The sequence below is a fragment of the Microcebus murinus genome, chromosome 12, assembly GCF_040939455.1.
Source record: "Microcebus murinus isolate Inina chromosome 12, M.murinus_Inina_mat1.0, whole genome shotgun sequence".
NCBI classification, from domain to species: domain Eukaryota; kingdom Metazoa; phylum Chordata; class Mammalia; order Primates; family Cheirogaleidae; genus Microcebus; species Microcebus murinus.
Window position 1 is genome coordinate 50,833,108 of NC_134115.1, and position 24,308 is coordinate 50,857,415.

The 24,308-nt window shown below is 36.7% G+C and overlaps 1 protein-coding gene across 1 annotated transcript; it reads right to left on the reverse strand.

Annotated features, from left to right (window-relative positions):
• Positions 1-963: 963 nt before the first annotated feature.
• Positions 964-2,717, reverse strand: TUSC1 (tumor suppressor candidate 1). The gene has a single exon (XM_012769805.3). The coding sequence runs from the start codon at positions 2,603-2,605 to the stop codon at positions 1,985-1,987; it is 621 nt and encodes a 206-aa protein (XP_012625259.1). The 5' UTR covers positions 2,606-2,717; the 3' UTR covers positions 964-1,984.
• Between the last annotated feature and the right edge of the window lie 21,591 nt (positions 2,718-24,308).

Genomic DNA, 24,308 nt, shown 5'->3' on the forward strand with positions numbered 1-24,308 from the left:
TTAACATTTCAAGGTAGATATTATGTTAATTTTACTAATGAAAAGACAGGCTTAAAGAGATCAATTTAAACTTGAAGATATAGTTTAATAGCAGCAGGGTGGATAAATTTTTTTGGAATCTTCAATTCCTGCTGCCTCCTAAAAATGTTCTGCAGTCATTTGTCACTTAATGGGAGGAGTATATTCTGAGAAATGGGTCCTTTGGCGATTTTGTTATTGTGTGCACTTCACAGAGTATACTTACACAAATGTAAATGGTATAGCCCACTACACACCAAGGCTATATTGTATAGCCTATTGCTCCTAGGCTACAAATCTGTACAGCATATTACTGTTCTGAATACTGTAGGCAACTGTTAACAGAGTGGTAAGTAGGTGTGTATCTAAACACATCTAAACATAGAAAAGGGTCAGTAAAAATATAGTATTAAAATCTTATGGGACTGTCCTCATATATGTGGTCTGAAATGTCATCAGTCAGTGCATGACTATATTTCTTTCACTGTTACAAAATGAAGGATAGAGAGATAAAATTTATTTTCATACACCTACCTCTTCTCACCAACTTTCTTTTCATATTGTTTGGCCATAGAGAAAGATTTTAATATTCACAACTAAATAGTGGTTACCTTTAAGTAAAATGCAAAGTGTCTTCAAAATCCAGAACTAGAAGAATCACAAAACTAGTTTCCTCGGTACTTTTTGTGATATATAATAAATATTTGAAACTTTTGTAATATACTGTAATACATTTTATTCCCCTAACAATTCTACCCACATTTCCCCCCCCAAAGTGTTTTCCGTCACTGAAACACTTTTAAACCCGTGATTTTTATCAGGCACAATTACTTAGTAAGCAAAAGTGCTATTCGTTAACAAAATGCAATAAAAGTGAGCTTAGAACATTTGTTGTTAAAATTAGTCATATTTTTTCTGACATTGAAATCACAACTGAGACTTAAATCTCTTTGGTATGAAAGCAATTTATAATTTCTTAAAAGTTTTTAGGCAAAATAAGGTAAACTGGCTATGCACTGATTAAGCACTCTGTTGTCAAGTCCAAAATATAATAAAAATGATGAAATGTTTAGAGTATCTAATCTTCAGATTATTTTAAAAGATCACCGTTACATAAAGCAAAATTATTGTTTACATAGGATAACCAAAGCCAAATATTAAAAATGTAAGGTATACATACATGTATATCTGTCAACGTATAAAAATTTAACACACTTAAAATAATAGGCATGGGAAACTTTTGGATTATTTTTAATGCACCAGATTTATTTACCATTTCTAAAGGATCACCTATAGGCAGATACTTAAAATTTTTTCTGGGGAGTAAACGATTCAGTATATATTAGATGTATATGAACTGGAAGCAGGGGTACACGAGTTTCCTAAGTTATATATATTCTTCTCTTCTTTATAAAAATGGAGTACTGTATAGGACATCCAAGTGATACCGATTTGTAAAAACAAACACTGTATTTGAAATGTTGGCCACATAAGAGATAATAGCTGAAGGCTTTGGGGGGTTGAAGAATGGACAACGAACTCAACTAACTCAAAACGCATTACTCATCCCTCACAAAAAGAGAAAACGCACACACAACAGATCCTCACCACACCTAGAAAGGTTCAGAAATTAGGAGTGTTTACTGGCACCCAGTTCTTGCTGTTTTAAAACCCAACCCGCCCCTCCGTTGCTAGGCCTCTGTCCATGGAATCCCGCAGGGGCAAGCGACAGGTGCTCGGTGCACGTGGGAAGCCCAGAGGGCCCTGGCACCCTCTCGGCCTCGGCCGGGCAGATCGGGAAGCACCACCCGGAAGTGTCCGCAGGCGGGACAGGAGGCGGGAGAGCACAGCGGTCCAAAGTTTCCGCCCTCCGAGTGGCCCGGGGCATGGGCGAGGTGGGGGGAGCCGAGGAACGGAGGAGGAGGGGCCCGCGCGAGGCTCCGCCTCTCCCCCGCGGCGGCCTCGGTTACAACCTGGGCCCAGAGGGTTCCGGGTCCCGGGCGTGGAGGCCTGAGTCAGGCTCCCGCAGAGGCTGCTCCTCCTTGTCCCCTCGGGGGCGCGGCCCCCGCTGCTCGACGTGCAGCTGCAGCAGAGCCCGGCGGTACATGGCCTCCAGCTTCTCAAGCCGAGCCCTCAGGGCCCTGGGGCTGCCGGGCTGATCCTCACGGCCGCTGCCTCTCGCCCTGCGGTTCGTGCTGGCCTCCTCGGGGCCTGGGTTTGCCTCCGCGGGCGTCCCGTCGGCGTCTTCGCCGGGGAACCGCAAAGCCTGACGGAAGAGGCTGCGGTTCTCGCGCTTCAGCCTCCGGTTCTCGAGCCGCAGCCGGGCGTTCTCCTCGCGTAGCCGCGCGTTCTGCCGGTCCCGCTCGTCCCGCGCGCGGATGGCCTCTAGGTGGCTCGCCGCCAGGTCGGCAAACCGCTCCTCCAGCTGCTGTCGGGCGCCGCCCGCACGGCCTCGCCAGCCCACGCCGCCGCTGCTGCCGCCACCCCCACGAACCCGGCCCGGGCGGCCTGGCCCGCGGCTATCCCCGCCGCCATGCCCGCCGCCGCAACTCCCGCGCCTAGTGGCGCCACCACGCATGCGCCACATCGGTCCCGTCCCAACCGCGCCGTCAGCGCTGTGGGCCGAGGGGCCGCGCGCCCAGGCGCGGGCGGTTCGGGGCACGGCGAGGCGGCCGGGGCGGCGGCGGCGGAGGAGGAGAGGAGGTGGAGGGCGGCGGCTGCTGGCCTGGAGCCAGAGGAGGCCGGGAATTTGCCCGGGCTGAGGCGTGTCCTGTCTCCTGTGGTGGAGCTGCCCCCAGGGCCTGCTATCTCTGGGCTTGGCTGTCACACAATGCCCCCGGGAGCGCTTTGCTGCTCTGCCCTCTGGCCGCGCGGGGAGAAGCGTGTATCCTCGGCTGGGTTCTACCAGGGCGCTTCCGTGCTGGCCTGGGCGCTGCAGGAACCAGCCGTTCTCGCCCCGCTCTCGAGCGCAACCACCAGTGGTTACCTTGCTCTTTACATGGTAGTCTACAAACTACCACAATAATAAAATGATAAGTTCTGGGGCAAAGCTATGGGGCAAAATGAAAAGCTCTAATTACTTAAAACGTAGCCGTTTACTCTGCTCCTATGCTGCTGAAAACATTCGACAGAATTGGACTGAGCGTCTGTCATAGGGCTCTCAAGTGGGAACAGGTGGCTCTTGAAAGAATATAGGCAATTCCAATTTGTGACTAGCCAGGAATCCACTTTATTAATTGTTTGGAATACTATAGAAACAAGGTTATAGATAGTCAATTTGCTCAGGCCAGTCTCCAAAACCTATGAAATTCAACATGTACCCCGTTCATTTAAGGAAGTCAACACTAAGTTCCGAAATGTATGGGAACAAATAGATACGACTCATTGAATGACTTGTTCCTTTTTTCAAGGGTCTCAACCTACAAAGTAACTGGATTATTCCAAAGTAAATTGAATATTAGGTACTGAAGTTAGAATCTCTTGGAGGAGAGATGGGGTAGCAAGAATCTGCATTTTAAACAAGGTTTCAGGGAATTCTCAGATTCACCAAAATCTCCAAACCACTAGAGTATGAACAAAAAGCATTTAAGAACCCTAGTTCACAGATTTGAGGTTTTCATTGAACAGTACAAATAAGTAAATTTTGGGGAAATACAGTTATTTAATTTTTTTACTCTCAATTATTTCATGAAATAAAAGAGGAACAATGTAATTTTAGAATTTCAAAAAATATAATAAATTTAGTTTTTGAAAGACCAAATCATTCTTAATTTCTATTGAGAGTAGATAATAAAAACTTTGTCAGAGACAGGAACTGACTTATCTAAGGACTACTGAACCAAGAATATGTTATTTCTTGTACTGTTTATAGAGAATGCAAGATAAAATGCTGGTGTGTAAAGAAAGACTATTACTTCTCTGTTTCAGACATGTTGAATTTTAGGGGCCTGTAAAATAAAAAGATAGCAATGCTTCATACTTATAGAAAAAACTGCATTAGAAGTATTCATCCACCCCAGGTATTATGAATTGACTATTAATGTGTTCTGTTTTTGTTGGCTTCACTTCTCCCACCTCACATTTGTAAATCTACTACTATTCTTTTTCACTGCTTCCCATGTTAAACCTGCTTTGTTTCCCTTCTAGGATATCGTCTAAATTTTAGTTACTATTGTAATGAATTATAATGGGTTTTTATTTCCTAAAGAACATTTGCCCTCATCAAATGAGAAGGCCTCTAAGCTCTCTTCTCTATACCCCAACCAACCTCTAAGTATCCTCTTTTGTCTTGAAAAACTAATGAAGTAATGTGACATGTTATGGAAAGCAGGTAAAACTGATTAAGCCAAAGAACCCATAAAATTGCCAGTATGTTTGATGAATTTTAATAGTAAACAATCTGATTCTATAGTATATGTATCCTCCCCAAAAGCAGAATTCATTAACACTGCCACTGTGACTCAGGCAGATGGCATATATAACTTAAAAGAAGAATGGAAGAAAGGAGGGAGGAAAGGATGGAGGTAAGGAGAAAGAGAAAATAAGAAAAAAAAAAGAAAATATAGGAAAAAAATTGATCCGACATAAAGCTTTTAACAGTCATGAAGTTTATCTTGGATAGTAATGAACTTATGATTAATGGAGATTCCACCAGTCTTCCTAAAGAGGAGGTAGAGACAATGTGATTTCTAAGTTGAAAGAGGATTTGGGATGACAAAGTGAGTAAAATGATCACTGCTGAAATTAAATGCTTGTATTTAGATTTATTTGAATTTACTTAAAATAATATGTCAAGAACTGTATACCTGAAGGCAAACATTGCATATATTTCTAAAAGTGTTAGCAAAAAAATTAGTAAAAATGCTTCTCCCCACTATAGTTTTTTAATGGCCTACAAATAAAAATATTATAGAACAAATCATATGATATGCACCTATATATGAAAATAAATTGAAAAACTCTCAGAAAAAAATATGGAACTGATAAAATGCTAAAGAAATGTAGGGCTACAATAATTTTTAAAAGAAGAAACTTTGGGGAAAAAATACAAGCTTTTGATTAGGAAGAAAAAAAAAAGATATCTGTGCTTCCTTTTAAAAATAGGAGCTTCTGAACAGAAATTGCTTGCTTTGCCAGATAGAAGAATGTGTCACAAAGGACATAGTTTTTTCCTGACATTGTGTCTATCATTGTCCCTTAAGCCAGTTTTACTCAAGAAAAAGAGGTAAGAATTCTCCTATAATTAATTTAAAAGTTTTGCAAGTAAAAAATAAAGTAAAAATTCCACTGGACTACTTTCACTTTTTGTTTAGGAAACTCTGAAACTAAAGATTATTTCTTGACTAAGGTTATGGCATTTGAAGTAAAAGAGCAGAGAAATGCAAATACAGTAGTCCCCTGTTATCCTAGGGGATACATTCCAAAACCCCTACTGGATACCTTAAACCTTAGACCGTACCCAACACTATGTTTACATACAGTCACCTCTTTGTATGGGCAGGTTCCAGGTTTGTTGATCCAACCTTGGGATCAAAAATATCTGAAAACAAACAAAATATAAATTAAAAACAATACAATAAAAAATATAACAACTATTTACACAGCGTTTAAATTGTATTATGTATTATTAGTAATCTAGAGGTGATTTAAAGTATATGGCAGGATGTAAACAAATACTACGCCATTTTATATGAGGCCCTTGAGCATATTCCCAGAGGTCCTGGAGCCAATCCCTGAGTCCCTGAGGATACCGAGGGACAACTAACTGTACTGTTTTTTCCATTTGATAATTGAGACAACTAAGTGACTAATGGGCGGGGTGCATAGACAGTGTGGATGTGCTGGACAAAGAGGATTCAGACCTTTGGCAGGACTGAGCAGAAGGCAATAGATTTCATCACATTACACAGAACGGTGTTCAGTTTAAAATTTATGAATTGCTTATTTCTGGAATTTTCCACTTAATATTTTCAGGCCATGGTTGATTGAAGGTAACAAACTATGGAAAGGGAAACCGCAGATAAAGGGGAACTACTGTAAGTCATTTCAAATACTTGGTTTTACTATTTCCCTGACACAATTTCTTTTGCTTTTTTAAAGGGACCTTTTTCTTAAGTAGTTAGTGCCCCCTCAACACACACCCAGTGGCCATTATTTAATTATTCAACAGCTAAAGTATCATTTTAAAAAATTGTTCTTCCTCCTATCTTAGGTAAAAGAAAACAAAAAAGAGCAAGCAAGGTTACAATCATTGTGCGTCTTAAAATAATGCCTCAAACCAACATTTTTTAAAGTTCTGTAGTTGAGAAAAGCTGTCAGGAAATAGGAGTGTGATTATTTTTTGCCCTATACTTCATGTATATGTTTTAGTATTTCTCAAAGCCTATTTTGAATGATAGTTGTTGAATTTATTGCCTTTTTTCCTATCCCTTAACCAGGTTGTTCTTTCCATACATGGTACATAGTGTATGTTTCTAGGTGCTTGCTTGAGAAAGAGGCCCTATAATATATATGTTAGTTTCCTGTAGCCACAGTTGATTTCTAAGATTCTTTTATTGCTATGCTCATTGAACTCCCATTTTTTTTTTTTTTTGAGACAGTGTTTCACTTTGTCACCCAGGCTAGAGTGCAGTGGCTGATCACACCTATAACCTCAACATCCTATGCTCAAGTGATCCTCCCACCTCAGCTTCCCAAGTAGCTGGGACTACAGATGTGTGCCACCATGCCCAGTTAAATTTTTTTTAGAGATGGGGTCTTGCTATGTTGCCCAGGCTGGTCTTGAGCTCCTGTTCCACCACCTCAGCCTCCGAAAGCACTGGGATTACCGGTGGGAGCCATTACATCCAGTCCTTATTTGCCCATTTTGAATCAAATTCATATATCAAATTTATATATTCATATATTGAAGCTCTGACCTCCAGTGTGATGGTATTTGGAGATGGTGACTTTGGGAAGTAATTAGATTTAGATAAGGTCATAAGAGTGGAGCCTATATGATGAGATTGGTTTCCTTCTAAGAAGAGGCACCAGAGAGCTTGCTACCCCCTTCCCCTTTCCTCTACGTGTAGGCAAAGCAACAAAGCAAGAAGGTACTGTCTGGAAGCCAGGAAGAGGGCCTCACCAGGGAACTAAGTTGGCCTGCACCTTTGATCTTGGAATTCTCAGCTTCCAGGACTATGAGAAATAAATTCCTGTTGTTTAAGCAACCCAGTTTTTGGCATTTTGTGATAGCAGCCCAACATGACTAATATAGTCCCTTTCATTTTTTTCTTACTCATATGGATTATAAAGAATCCATGACAGCAAAGTTTATATTCCACCATTTCGTAAATCTGTCTTACCTCTCTTCAACTCAAAGTGCTTTTTCCCTATTTTAAACATTGATATGATGGATATATTAGCTTGATTGTGGAAATCATTTCACAATGTATACATATACCACAACATTTTCTTGTATACTTTAAATGTATATACTTTTATTTGTTAATCACACTTCAATAAAGCTGGAGAAAAAGATAAACATTGATAAAACAATGCCTATACCAGTAATTGCATATTTAGCAGATAATTTGATGCTGAAGTCCTTCTTGGTGTTGTTAACATTTCTTATGCAAGAAGATCTGAAAATAGGATGTGAATGAACTCCTGGACCTAAAGGATCAGTTTGTGTTTGTATTTTGTGCATGTATGTGTGTGTAGTACAAATGGTTCTTAAATGACTGGGATGTTAAAAGTATTAATATTTATTCTTAATTTTCTTGTATAATCTTAAAGGAAGATAGTACCAAGTAAAACTTAACCATTTAATAGTCAAAGTTAAACTATCAAACAGGTTGAGCTATCTGAAACTCACCAAAAAGGGTGTGTGCAATGATGGAATTATTCAGACTGAAAAAAGGAGGTTGGCATTGTCTTGATAGTAAGACCTGTTAATGATTTGTTTCAATATATAGTGGATTTTTAAGTACATTTTTAAAAATGTAATAAATAAGAAGTATGCATTTTGGAGTCAGACATACTTGGCTTTGACAAATACCATACCCTTCCAATCCTAGATATATGGCCTTGGACAGTCTCCCAAAGTCACAGTTTTCTCATTTGTCAAATGAAAATAAAAATAGTATCTACTTCATGGGATTTATGAGAGGATTTGTGTATAGTCTAAAAGAGTCAGCCAGCAAAAGAAGTGCTCAATAACTCTTGAGTATTATTATTACTTTGTATTATTTTTATTTTATGAGGTGGACATTTATAGAATGAGTTCTTGTGAATAGACAGTGCTATTTAAAATACTCAGGTATTTGCTTAAGGAGCAACTCCAAATATAATATGCAGCCCCTTTGAGGATATGATTCTTATTTCCTGATAGTTCTCATTAAGTGTTTGGGTTTAAATTCCATATGCTGTAAGCCCTGTGTGCTGAAGAATTGGTTAATCACATTCTGAATGTATCCTAATTAAGATAGGTAAGTCATGCTTTGTATTTGCTAATATTCTCTCTAAAGCCATGGCTGGACATGGTTTATTTTCTGGAAGCAGATTTATTAGGGCTATGAAGAGCATGTATTGATGCTTGGTAATATGAATATCTCTTTATTGGAATAATTACTACAGAGTTAGGAATTGGGAATATTGATTGCATTTATTTAGTCTTTTGATATGGACAAAAATATTAAAAGCCACCAAACAACAGCATTGTCCTTTGACAGCGCCATTTAATTCTAGCTACAGGGAAAATTGTAACATAAACAAAAGCAGCATGACTTACCTATCTTAATTAGGATACATTCTACAGTGGGGGATATTTCCTCTTTCCTTCAAATACTGTAAAAGCACTAGCCAGACAAATAAGAGAGGGCAAGTGCATTTTAGATTAGCAGAAAGCAATTTAACTGAGAGCGAAAAGTATCCACTCAGGATACTTGGCCAAGACAATAGTTTAAAATAGCCTTTTTGAAGAGGGAAATGTCTTTTTTGTTCTATGATAATGCCGTTTCATGCTATGTGTTTGTAAATTAGCATTATTCCCTAAGGAGTCTAGACCTGTGCTGTCCACTAGCTACATGTGGCTATTTAAATTTAAGCCAATTAAAATTAAATAAAATTTAAAAATCAGTTCCTCAGTTGCACTAACCACATTGAAGCATCCGCTAGTCACATGCGGCTTAATGGCTAAGGTGTTGAATGGCGCAGAGAGAGGGCATTTCAATTATCAAGAAAGATCTGTTAGCACTGGGACAATTTGTATTGCCCATTCCGCACTCTAATTATTGTTCTCAGCTTTCAGAAAGCCACGTTGAAATTGATAATAGAAAAGAAAATACAAGAGATACTCCTGTATATTTCTAGCATTTTCTATGTATGTATATGATTTCACACCAACAAAACAGTTCTTTCAGCAACCTTGTACATATAGGGCCTTTTTATTCTTAATTGTATGTAACTTACCATAGTGATTCTTCCTCAGTCTGAGTTCTATAATTATATACATACCATTGAAGGTAGTAATCGGACTTCTGAAAGAATTTTTTAATTAGAACTAAGTTATTCATGAGGTAATTTCAGGAGGGTACAAAAAACAAGTAATTTAATTTTTTGAAAACTGCTCCTCAAACCCATTGTGTAGGCTCTCTCTTCCATTCCCCTAGGTAATATCTAAAAAAGAACTATAAATGTGCAGTTGCTTCTGGCCATTAATGAATAATTCTTATTTTCAGATATTAAAGGTCCACTGCAATATAATTCAAAACTTCAAGTTCTCATCCAATTCGTGGCTTCTCCCTTTCTCTGCACAGCATTGCTCCCCATGCCTTAGATTGGAATTAGCCAGCTGGCAACGTGAAAGGAAGGTGAAATCGATGTTTACTTTCCTCAGTGCTACACTTCCTCACTCTCCACTAGCCACCATTTCTAGCTCTTTCTAGGGCAGGAAGAGGGAAGAAGTGGAAGTAAAGAAAAAGAAAGAAAAATCACAGGTAGCTAGTGCTGTCATTTTCTGGCCACGATCCCCTGATGGTAGATGCCTGCCTTTAGGCCTTTACTTTCCACAGCCACCTTTGTGGTTCTTTGGTCACCCCACACGGGTCCTCTGATACTAACCATTCTCTTTTCTTTACCTCTAATGACTCTGTCCTTTGCCCCTGCTCTGGTGGTAAATTCTGCACAGACTTTCTGTGAGGATACCTCACTTCCTACAGGTAATCTTTTTAGGCGTCGTCCATGGCAAAAGGCTAAAGCCAGTTACATTCCTTGCTTCCCACTTTAGTCCAAATGTAGGAAGTGTGGGTGACCCCCATTACAGCCTTGTCGTTTTACTCTGTTATCAAAGTCAGCCTCAGCAAACCTTTACCCTGAAGATTTATCCAGGTACCAGTGTTCTTAATTCAGTCCCCACTCCTTCATCCAAACACTTATGCCACACATAGTTGCATGCATACTTGGTTCATCTGGGCATGCTCAGGTTACATGACCTTCAATCTGGAAGTCTACGACAACCGAAAAACAACCCACAATTTGGTTACATAAAAGTTGAGCCAAAATAGTTTGATGAAGTTACATCCCCACCTTACAAACAAAGCTCACTATTCTGCCATTATCCATTGGGAATTCTCATTCTTTTCTGTAGAATGGAGGCTGTTATATTCATGAATTACAAATAAAAGCCAACTGGATTTATAATTAAATTTATTGTAATTTTGTCTTTTGAACCATATGAGACATTTGATTAAGTTTTAGATCTGTTATTGTTTTGTCAACGGATGAAATGTTACAAATATATGAAATATAAAGGCATTGATGTATGCATGTAAAAATAATCATTTCAATATACCTTTATCTTTTTATGGCATGTTGTAATAATAGAAAATAGAAACACATTTGTTTGTTCAAGGTAATTTGAGTTACTTATAACAAGAGCAGGATAAATTGTTGGTCATTTACTTCCCTTTGTTTACTTGGTACTGAGAGATATACCACAATTTGGCAAGCTCTGTAGTGTAACATTAGTGATGTTCCAACGTGTGGGATGAGATGGAAGCAACCCAACCACCAGCCCTATTCTCAAAGCAAGCTCTGAAACCCTTTGTTTGAAAGGCTAGAAATAAATACTTTTCCCTTATTTCAGATATCAACAAACAACAAACAAAAGCCAAATCTTTTCTAAAATCCTCTTAAATGTCTCAGATCAGGACTGTCAGCTGAGCCTATTGTTGCTTAGAGGTTTAGAGGTTTCAAGGGAGAGTTCAAAAAGAAGGAACACTGTCTACTTTTAACAGCTCTGACTTGAATCTTTTTTTTTTTTGTCCCCTCAGCTGCCTCACAAGCAAGAGAGATCTATCTAGGGATGAGACAAAGGGGTGTCAGACAGAGCTATCCATAAGTATGTGACTTAAGGGAAAAGACTATTCATATTGAGAAAAATAAAATAATTAAAGTCCTTAAAATGAAGGGAGACAGATCTCTCTCTCTCTCTCTCTCTCTCTCTCTATATATATATATATATATATATATATATATATATAATGCTAAGGTGGTAGAACAGGGCTCAATGGGAAGTATTTGCAAGTACAAATGGGCTTCACATTCCTTTCCCAGGTAATGTGCTGCTTGATTTGTTTGCTTGCTTATTTTAAAATTTAATTTATTTTTTGACAGCTTGGTTGTTATCATTTCAGTTTGTTCTTTCCTATGTTAGTGTACATTGAGTGCTAATGCCTAAGAAAGTAGAAGGCATATTCATGGCCTACAGCAGGACTGAGGCCCCACCTGGCAACAACCAACCTGAGACTACCAGACCTTTCTAGGGGGAGGAGAGGGGTGGGGCAGGGCTGGGAGCCACCCACAAGCAATGCTTCCTCTGCTGGCTTAGAAGATGCCGGTCCCTGCTCAAGCTGAGTCTTACACTGTCACTATGCACAATACAAGTACAACTTAATGTTCCCAGTATTGCTTTATATTTCAAGGCAATGGATAGTAGGCTTGCTGCTAAAACGGATGGAGACTCCTGGCCTAGATCCCTCTTGTCTTGGAAACTTCCATTCTCTAATCAGTGATAATGAACTGGGACTAACTATTTCCTTTAAAACCCATCTTGCAGAGGTTTAAAGGAGAAAGAAGTGAGTTAAGTGAGATGGTATGAGTTCTAGTAGATAAAGACATGATTAGGGAAATTATAACTAAATTAAAATTCCCTGTTCTTATTTCCCAATTATGTGCCTTATCTCACAGGGGTTGTCATTTTTCCATTTCCATCTCCATCTTTTTTTTTCTTAAGTTAATAAAATGAAATGTTTTAATGACTATCCTAAAACCATAATATTTATTATGGCTCTAGATTATTCCTTATATATGACCTAATGGCAAATGATAAAAGCTAAATAAATATTTAATAATTTTCAATCAATTCCTGTGTTTGGAGTTTACCAAGGTATGAGCTTCTCAGAAGTTAATATGAATTCAAATTAAGTGAAAAATTAGTTTTCCCCTTTCTTTAGCCTTTGTCGCTGCCTCATTGTATTTTTATTATTTCTTATTCCATTGCCCAATTTCAATTCAAATTTATTTCCATCAAACTGAAACTTCTAGTTTAAGATTTTGTTACTTCTAGGTTAAAACTACAAAAGAAATGATATGTAAGCTTAAGTATCTGAAAAGGAAAATATTTTGTAGCAACTGAAGAGATATCAAACATATGAATATACATGTTTTCTTTTAGCATACCAAAAAAAGTCTATTTGAGCTTTCTCACTGTTATTCAAAGAAAATTCTTACATGGATTGGAAGTCTTCAGACTTGCTCCCAGCATAATCAGCATGACCTCTATTGGAATTTCTGCTGGTTTCAAATAAGACAATTGTGAAAATTCTAGCAGGTTCTGATAGCATTAATTTATGAAAATGTCACTCTCTGACCTTGGCAAGTTGCAGTTCAGTTTTTCAATGAACATCTATTTCTTACAACTTCAAATTCCATGTTGTCACTAGAGACCCCTCAACTTGCTTTTTTTCTGCCCTGTGTTCCAGATCTGACACATAGCTGTGTGTTTTCGATTCCACGAAAAGACTTAACAACAAAGCCAAATCTTTTTTCAACTGCATGAACATTTCTTCAAATTCATAAAACAAACAAACAAACAAAAAACTCAGATGTGCTAAATTCAAGGAGTTCTAGTCAATCCCTCTTTTTAAAATTACTGCTGATGGAAAGCAAATTAGTAAATCCAGTTGGAATTTCCAAGTTTTCTCTATGCCAATTAAAATAAACTTCCCACAGTGGCTGATGCCTGGGCAATACTGTGAGAGTCTTTCTCTACAAAAAATGTAAAAATTAGCTAGTGGGGTATGGTGATATGCACCTGTAGTCCCAGCTACTTGGGAGGCTAAGGCGGGAGGCTCACTTGCACCTAGGAGTTCAAAGTTGCAGTGAACTTTGATCCTGCCACTGCAGTCCAGCCTGGGTGATAGAGTAAGATGCTGACTCTAAAAAAATAAATAAATAAACAAGCTGATTTTGTCTTGAACAGAAGCTCAAGATCTCTGTCTTCAAGATGTTTACAGTAAATAGGGGAGAATCACGTTTCAAATCTGGCTAGAATGTTGATAGTAAACATAGCACTAAGTATGACTTTGAACAGGGTTAATCTTTCAGTTGTAGCATTGCTATATGCTTCATTTAGATTCTAGTTCCAGGCATTAATGCTAATGGGTCTTTCTACCTGAATATCTGGGGGGAGAACACAAACTGGATGGAGCGGGTACTTATAAACAGATTGTACAGAGCTCACTCCAATTTCATTGGAGCCTGAGGTAAATTCTTTTTCTTCTGTTTTCATGCACAGTATTCCCAGGTCTTATTTAATATCCCATAGTAATTAATGTTTTTATAGTACAGTAGTAATTCATATTATATAGTACAGTGTGACTACATAAGAAATTCATTTTATATAAAATCTTAGAATACATATAAATATATATATAAATGTGAGTCTATAATTGAAACAAAAGTTTCACAACATAATGCTTAACTTGCTATATGTGGTATCTTTTTATAATGTTCTATTTAATCAGGAAAAACATTTTCAGTTGTAATCCACTAATACCTTCCAATTCATAGCTTGAAAAATATTATAATAGATACATAAGGAATTGTACTATATTGTATTAATATAGCTAGTGGCAAACATGGCTTTGAAATCTAAAACATAAAATATATTTTAATAGAAAATGTTATTGTTGTTATAAAAATTATATTTCTTTTACTGCCTGTTGTGGTTTCCTTTGAATACAGGAATAGCTATTTTAACAAATATATTTTTGGTAAAAGGAGGCTCATCTTTACTGTGTTCTTTTTCCTTTTGATTAGCTATTTCATTTGAAAATTTTAAAGAGACTTAAAAGAAGAAGGTTTGAAAACCTCTTAGATTATTTCTACAAAGGTATGGCAAAGTGGCCAGCACTTGAAAATATCAGAAAGAAAGAAGTGCTATCATGAATTTCAAGGAATCTTCAGAAAATCATTTCTAATTCACTGTTTGTTTTTTTATGTTGCCTGAAGATATAAAATTTTAACTATTGACTTAATGTATATGGAAAAACTCTTACACCATCCATAGAAGTGATAACAATAGGAAATTTTTATAGGGAAGGAACTCAAAAAATCTTTTTGTATAAGGGGAAACTGGGACTCAAGGAAGATTATATAACTGGTTCAAAAGGCTAAAGCTGGTTAGCAGAGAAACAGGCCTGGAATCCATGGGTTCTGACCCATTGTGTTTGGTGTTTCTATTACAATGGCATTTCCCAGTCTTACCTAATCTTAAGAATTATTTGGAACACTTGATAGAAATGAAATTTCCAAAGACTGCTCTAGGAGACTGTGATTCAGGAAACCTGGGATGAGACCAAGGATATGCATTTTAATATGCACCTAGGTGACTGTTATACTCAGGCAAGTTAGGAATCACTACTTCGGATTATTTAAATGACTGGATTCTTTGTTTCTGCTACAATATAGACTATTTGTTGTTTCAGGTAAAGAGGACAGTTTCAGGAAAAGTGCAACAAATTTTTCAATATCCTATGTGTTTTTGAAGAAAATTAAGAATCTTCAATGTTTTGAATTACCATTTGTTTTGCCTATTTAGAAATTAGTAAAGATGTTCAATCATTCGGGTACAGATGTCTTTATTATAGAATATCTTTTGCTCTTTTAGATAGATGCCAAATAGTGCCATTGCTGGATTGAATGGTAATTCTATTTTTAGCTCTTTGAGGTCTCTCCAAATTCTTTTCCACAGACGTTGCACTAATTTGCAATCCCACCAGCAGTGTAAGAGTGTTCCTGTCTCTCTACATCCTCGCCAGCATGTTATTTTGGGATTTTTTAATAGAGGCCAATCTCACTGGGTTAGGTGATATCTCATTGTGGTTTTGATTTGCATTTCTCTTCACTATTTGCAAGGATGTGGAAATAACCCAAGTGCCCATCAATTCATCAGTGGATTATTAAAATTTGGTATATGTATACAATAGAATATTACTCAACTATAAAACAACAGTGATCTAGCACCTCTTATATTTTACTGGATTGAGCTTGAGCCCATTATCCAAAGTGAGGTATCACAAGATCAGAAGAATAGGCTCCACTTGTACTTGGCATCAAATTGGTACTGACTGATTAACACTATGGTGTTCACATAGTAGTAATATTCTCCAGGAATTAGGGAGTTGGGGGTGGTAAACTCACAACTAAAGGACACAGTGAGCATTGTAGAGGGGAAGGGCATGCCTCTAACCCTTGCTTGGGTGAGGCAAAGACATAAAATGTAACTAAAATGTTTGTACCCTCATAATACCCTGAAATAAAAAAAAATGATGTTCATTCATAGAACACAGTCTTGTTTTCCATTATACCTAACCTGACTCAAAGACCATGAGGACAATCCATTTATCAGCCGCCTTCAACATGCCTTGACCTGTTCACTTTTGATAACTTTCACAGTGTTTCTGGTTCAGACATGTGTCCCCAAGGTCACCTTCTGAACTTTGCCACCATCTGGAACTGCTATACATCTGAAAACCTACATTCTGCTCTTCCAACCTCTGACCACTCACTTACATCTTTCCAGACACCAACTGCTTTTTTTCATACCTCCAATTTCCTAGTTCCCATTTATAAATTTTATGCCTGTACTTCTTTGCACTTTACTGTAGACACACTGGCCTCCTTTCTGGTCCTTGGCCATGACAAGCTCTCTCTTCTGCCTAGAGCATTCTTCTGCTAGCTTTAATATGGTTTCTTCCTAACTTTTCAGGTCCTAAGTTCAGTTTTCATTACTTACCTGAAGCAGGTGACCACTTCTTCCACTAGTTATCTTCTTGGCATCCTAATCATGCCCCTCATTTAATAATCTGTATTTATCTCATCTACATATTTGTTTATTTGGACTACACTATAAGGGAAAGGATCATGCTTTATTTACTATTATATTTCTAGTACCTAGCATAACGTCTGGCTTTTAGTAGTTAGTCAATAAGTTCAACTTGGACATATATTTCTTATCTAACCTGTTACTTTTCCTACACGCTTGATCCAATGAAAGGAACCATTGTTTACCCAAGTAACTAAAACAGAAACATGGAGTAATCCTCTAGTGGATGAGTCTGCAAGATCTATCAATGAATTCTTTTGATATGTCTTCAACTGTCCTTCCTCCCTCCCTTCCTTCCTTCCTTCCTTCCTTCCTTCCTTCCTTCCTTCCTTCCTTCCTTCCTTCCTTCCTTCCTTCCTTCTTTCCTTCCTTCCTTCCTTCCTTCCTTCTTCCTTCCATATTTATAAAATGCTTCCTATGTGTCAGGCACAATTCTAGGAACTTAGGACTTCTCAGTGAATAAAAGAGACAGAAATCCCTGCCTTCAAGGAGCATGCATTCTATATTGTCCGTTGTTTGAAGCTCTCTTTATTTCTATCTAGGATCACTTTGGCAGTACTTTAGTTCATGGGCCTTTAACTAGTCTCCCTGTCTTTAAATTTTTCCCTCAAGTCCAGTCTTCACATTACTCTCCTAAATTTGACAACATGTCTCCTCTGCCTTACATTTTGAGTGACTTTTCATTCCTTTAGAGTAAAATGCAGATGTGTTCTCATTGTTTTGTCAGGTGTTTTATTGTCTAGTGCAGGCATACCTGCAAGTATCTCTCCTATCATTCATAGGCTCTTACAACATGTTCCAGAACTACAAGCAGTTCCCAAGGGATAATAGTCCCTCTCCCAGTTCTGCAGCATGGTCCATTTCTTGCTTCTGCCTGGTCCATCCTCCTTCTCACCTTTATCTTGCTAAGCTCTTATCACTGATTCTTGCACAACTCAGCTTATGTTTTACAACCTCCCAGTTAAATGACTCCATTCCTACTAGTTGGGTTTCCTTTTATTCAGTTTTAGCACAGAGCATTTATCTTTCTCTCATTGATCGAACCGCACTACAATTGTCATTTTATTTCTTCCATTAGATTATAAACTTCTTGAGATCAGACATTTGTTAATTTCTTTATCTTTTAATAAATTAAAAGCAAATTAAGGTTTACATTCTAATTTTTTTTTATTTTAGTTGAATTCTTAAGCTTTATAATCCTAGATCTCAAAATAGTAATGTTTTTGTAAGTGATAATAATGATAATGACTCTGGTAGGAAATATTCTTGTTTCTTTAAAAAATATGTTTTTTGTTTCTTTGTTTTTGAGGCAAATTTGGACATTGGATACATAGTGTTATCAGCTAGTAAAGAAAACTTAACTTGATCCATTTAGTTGGGCATGGCTTATGGAGTCATAAAAACTCAGTGTAAATTTAAGCGCTCTACTTAGAGAGCTCCTAGAGTTAGGATTCTGACCAAAGCTTGACTTCTTGGGAGCTGGATTAGGTATAGGATTTGTCAGAGCTGGGTTTTGTGAAATAAAATGAACATGACACCCCAGGAGAGGTGGCCTTGGGAAGCACATAACATTAAGGACAGAAAGTATTCAAGAATTGGACTAGTAGTAGAAGATATAGATTGGATGCAGGAGGCTGTTTGTAGAGAATTTTCTGGGCAAAAGAGGTGGACAGAGTCAGCATTTTAAATTTGAGCTGTTAGGGATGTTAAGTGGCATGGTTAGCCATTTTTTCTCCATAAAGCTGTGAAACCTTGGGAAAGGAAGAGAAAGTCTTATAATTTTATATATATATATATATATATATATATATATATATATATATATATGTCTTATAAATTTATTTATAAGATTGGATATTTTAAATACTTATAATCTGTCTTGTAATGCAATGTATTAGGTTTAGTCTATTGGTTCCATAAGACAGGTATAGGACTAACATATGAAATCACAAAGAGGCATACTAGCTAAAATTAAAGAACTTTCTAATCGTTCAGAATATCCAATCACAAAATGGTAGAATGCATTGCCTTGTAGGTAAGTGTAAGTAGTAAGCTCTAAGTCAGTTATCCATTCATCAGGGATTAGCTATAGTAAGATTTCTGCACTGAGTTGGATGCTTTTGAGTTGGAGGACTGCTCATATTCTCCACGTAATTAAATTTCAAAACTTAGTGTTTTCCCGTCATAATTCAAAATCTCACTTTTGACAGAAAAGTTCCTGATCTCTACGTATAATGTAGAGGACCATTTACTGATAATGGGTAGGATCCCCAGCCACTTGACGGTTGACAAGTGCAAAGAAGATGGGGTATCTCCAAAACTACCTATTAGAACAGGCCTACATCTCCTGTTTGAAACAAGGATGGCAAACAAAAATGCAGAGAAAAAAAGACAGATGATCGTGAGTACCCTATCACCAACTAGGCAATACTAACCTTAAAATGTCTCATTGTGTTTAACTTCTGTGGTCTATTTTAAAATACTATATTTATTTTAGTTGCAATTCCATTAGATGTTCAAATCATTTTTACCTATCCCAGACATATTGTGCAGTGACTCATCAGACATCTGTGGCAAGTAAGTATACACAGTGTATTTTTAGAGTAGCAAATTTCTGTGCATGCTTTTATAGTACAAGCAAAATTAAACCTTATCTAAAAAAATGAATTCTTCAGCCCTGACCACTATTGTGCCATTTTCACCTTTGAATCTCCATTTCCATACTATCATTTTCAGATCACCTCCCACCTTCAAATGCCAGACTTACTGGAAATTTTTTGTTTCCTGTGCATTATTTTCTAGAGAAGTCCTTGTGCAGTGAATGTTGAATGCTGTTAATTCCTATTTATGGCTTTAATAGCTTTGCATTAATGAAAAAATCAGATACCCTTTATATACCCACCTCAGGGGTCCATCTAAGAGATGTTCTATTGACGTGAAAGAGAATCAAATTGCTAAAGATGAGAATGCTGAAGGCTCAAACTGCATGTGGATAATGAAATGGCTTGCTTTAACACAAATATTTACTGCATATGTTTTCTACTTATTTCTTCTAATGGTTGTCCCCTGCTCTTCATACAGCTCAAATTCTGATGTCTGAACTGTAATGTGTGTTCACAGAAATAGGGAATAAAGAAGATCCTATAATATTTTAGAATTAAACATAGAGATATTATTCCTGCATTTTAATTTGTGCAGTTTAGGGTTATTTGAATAATCAAAAAGATATCTTTTCAGATAAATTAGATTCCCTGGGACAACTGATCTGGGTCTTAATCATTACATCTGTAAAAATGAGGTAAGATATGGGAAACTAAGAACTTTCTAGCATAAAACTATAATTTTTTTCCTCTTCCCTTTAAAGTATCAGGAATTTCCAAGCTATCAATGTTTGCTGAATCTGCCCATGCATAGTCTTCAAAAATAGTCTATGTTTCATTTATTTTCAAAATACTTTCCATTTCAGCAGGTTTCCATGAAGTGAAACATTTACTATAAATACATACAGTTTGTCAGGGAGCTGCTTTAACAATGTCCTAAATGAATAGCTAGAGTAAAAGCATTGCAAAGATATAGTCAAAAAGAAGTAACCCTCTTAAAAAAAAGTGGTAAATTTTAAAACTCAGCTTTATTCTGCAAATTGGACAGTATCCCAGTTATCTTGTTTAGAATGTGTGAATGCTGCAGAGAAGTCAGATAAAAAAGATAGAAGCTGGAATTGAATCAATTGGATTAGTCCCAGGTAGACTAGGATAGACTAGGTCTAGAGTAAAATAAGACCACCACAGGGACTCTACTGTGAAACTGGCACACAGACTAGGAGTCATGTTGCTGCAAAGGTGGACCCAATATTGACGAAAGGTGCCCAGAGTAAAATAGAGGATGGGAGAACCAGAAACTCATGACTTAGGTTCAAATATGAGATCACAAGATGAAGCCGAAGCCAATTTAAGCAAGAAATATCAGAAATGGGTGATAAGCACCAGCCAGAGCATGTGCATGAGTCTAAGACAGAGACGTGTATGTTTGCCTCATTCATGAAGCTAGAAAGGAGATAAAAATGCAGGCATCAAGTCATGTAGCATTTTATTTTGATTGAATGTAAGTAGTCATCAGGATCAATGAATAAAAATAGTCATTATCTTCAGTTTATGTTTAGACACTTAAAAATATTTCTCTATTAACTGATATAGAGTAATTTTCAGGATGTGTTTTCAAGTGCAAACAGAAAAGTACAAAATAATATTTATAATATATTTCATTTCATGTAAGAAAGAAGAATGAAGAAAAAAAGAATATATCTGCTCATTTGTTTAAAAAGTAATTCAGGTAGTAAAACTCAGAAATAAATAGATGGGTCACCTAAAGAGGTGGTGGGAAGGAGTGAAAAGAATAAGGGAGTGAGAGTGGGTTAGAAGAAAAGAGGAGGGAGAGACACTTGTCTGGGTGTATCTTTATGAAAAGTTCTGCATCTTTAGATCATAGCAACATTTCAGAAACAGAGCCAATAAATAATTACACTTAAGCTGGATGTGTATGTGTGTGTGGGGGGTAGTGTACCAAGAATGGAATACAAACAATAACAAATAAACCTAATTCTATTATAAATTAATAACATAGCCTCACTGAAGAGGTCAGAGAAAAATAACTAGATTAATAACATTGTGAAAGAATATTGTGACAAGATACTATAAGGATAAAGACAAAAAACCCTAACAAAACAAAACAAACAAAAAACTGTACATAGATAATACACTTGAGTTAGTCAAATTTTGTTTTCACTGGAATATGGATTAGCAATTCTGAAACTATTTTATATAAATGTATCTTATAGAAATAGATTGTGGATTACGAGACACAGGTTTCTTACTATCAGAGAAAGGAGTTACAGAAAAGAAAGGGGAAGGTTGGAATCAACTTTGTGATGTTGGATTGGAATTGGAAGTATCCATTAAAACTCATGGCTTATATTATAATTCATATGAATAGATAAGAAATAGATGTGGATGTGTGTGTGGATGTGTTATTATACACAAAATATTTTCTAACTCTATTCACTGAAAAGGCATAACAGTATTCACATCCTAGTAGCAGTGAAGACACCAAATACCTATATCTTAGTTTCTAAATGCAATTCTCCAATAAAAACAAACAGGATTCCTTGAAAAAATTGATTCCAGGGTTGGGAAATTTCTGAGGAAATACAAGATGCGTCCAGAATGTCTTAGAGTACCAGAAAATAAGGAAGTGAAGCCAATAAAAAAAAGATGAGGGTCACAAGAGCTGACTTAGAGAAGCTCCCAATATCCACAACTGGGTGAATTTCAGGAAGAAAACTAAATGATGATAGCTATGAATTACAGCCTATCAAATAAAATAAGCGAGTCTATCTATATTGATACAAATGGATAATTGAATACATAAATCAATAAGTGGGATAAAAGGAACATATCTCATTACAGTAGAATTCCCATTAATAAATACAGAAAAAATAATAGAAATTCACCATTTGGTAAACAATTCAGTAATATGTATTGGAGTCAGATGGATACTAAAATTAGTGGGCAAAAATTTGACTAAAAACACAATATTTGCATAGTCCCTAAGTCTTTACAAAATATGTATTCATTTAAAAAGGAAAAATAGAAATTTTACAATGGGGGAAACTGGCAAAAATCAAGTTAACCTCATCATCAGTAAGACATATCATCATCATGTACCTACTTGTGTGATATGTTAAGAAGGGCATAATACCATTTCTGTGTATTCTTGTCACATGTGCATAACCCCAATCTAACCTGGAAAAAAATATCCACCAATTTAGGAAAATGCTACCAACTAAATAAATAGTACTATTCAAATGTGTCAAGGTCATATAAGACAAATAAAAACTAAGAACCCATCCCAGATGTAAGATAATGAAAAGAGCTGACAACTAAATGCAATGTAGGGTCTGGAGTTGGATCCTGGATCAGAAGAAGGACTCTAATGAGAAAATTTGAAAAATTCTTATAAGACATATAGATCAATTAATAATACTGTTTCAATGTTAATTCCTTGATTTATACTATATTTATGCAAAATGTTTTCACTAGGAAAAGTTATATGAAGGGCATATAGGCACTCTATATTATTTTTAAAATATTTTAATGTCTAGAATCGTTTTTAAAATAGAAAACTAGAAAAATGATAGGTAGATACAACATGAACAGTCTTGAGTAGTATAATAAAAAACATTTATATTAAATGTAGAATTAAATTAAGATTTTCTACTCATTGACCTACTACATCAGGAGCTTGACTATGTTATCCATTATTTTGGCAAAATCTTTGATTTACTAAGTGTTTTCCTAAACTCTGTAATCATTTATCTGATAAATTTACTAATATGGAAACATCACCTTTATTAGAGTAATTTTCCCCCTTTTGACTTTTCAAGCATAATATTCCACAGAATGTATCTAATCTAATGGGGGTACTAAACAGTGCAGTGGACTTATGTGTAGTTTCAAGTCAACTGTCTGGTTTAATGTCTTCTGAGTTTCCTGGACGGCTCTGGCATAGGAGCTATTATTTAGACTATTTGACCAAATGGCATTCCTTCCCTATGTAGGAAGAAAAAAAAGTGACAGAGATAATGTGATTAACTAAATGAACACTGACAATCATTAGGGTGGCAGATGCTGTGCTTGTTTTTCTTATATCTTTCAGATCATAACTTAACTCACTGTCTACACAAAGTTGCTGGACATTTTTCAGGATGTTCCAAGCACCACAGCTATGAGGCAAACAATATTTCCCCCGGGCATAGCAACTACCAGATTATATCACTGGCAATAACTATTGCTATGATGCAGAAATGTATTTTCCAACATGATTCTAGATGATGATGGTTTTAAGGGATGCTAAGTGGTATTCTATAAAGAGAGGGGCAGAAAACTTTCATTTATAAATATATTATACCTACATGAAAAGATAAAATATCCAGGTATTTCTCCTTATAAAAACCAAAAGAAAATAAAATTTAATTTTTCACCATTGATATTTAAATTCTTAATTCAGATAACCTAAATTCACATGTAATTAAGATTATATTTGGTTATATTAAACAAATGATTAAATTTAGGGAATAGTTAAAATTTTTTCTTTAACACATGAAATCTCAAAGTCTTAATCGTTTTCAAATTGCATTATGTATTTTCTTTTTTTTTTTTTTTTTGAGACAGAGTCTCGCTTTGTTGTCCAGGCTAGAGTGAGTGCCGTGGCGTCAGCCTAGCTCACAGCAACCTCAAACTCCTGGGCTCCAGTGATCCTTCTGCCTCAGCCTCCCGAGTAGCTGGGACTACAGGCATGTGCCACCATGCCCGGCTAATTTTTTATATATATATCAGTTGGCCAATTAATTTCTTTCTATTTATAGTAGAGACGGGGTCTCGCTCTTGCTCAGGCTGGTTTTGAACTCCTGACCTTGAGCAATCCGCCCGCCTCGGCCTCCCAAGAGCTAGGATTACAGGCGTGAGCCACAGCGCCCGGCCACATTATGTATTTTCAAGATGAAGGAAACAGTGTGCAGCATTTCACAAACTGATTTGACGACATCGGCCACCAACACATCTTCTTTTTCTCAGAATATTTTAAGGATTAGCATTCTCTGGAACACATTTAGGAAAATAGTATATTTAGGTAGCAACAAATCAATTACCAAATAATCTTCAAGTACAATAAATAACAATAGGAAAATAAAATCTCTGTGCTTACTGTTGTGCTGGGAAAGTAAAGTTTATACTTAGACATCAATAAGGAAACAAATAATGACAAAATATTAAACTGCCAAATGGTATGGTTCAAATGATCATCTCCA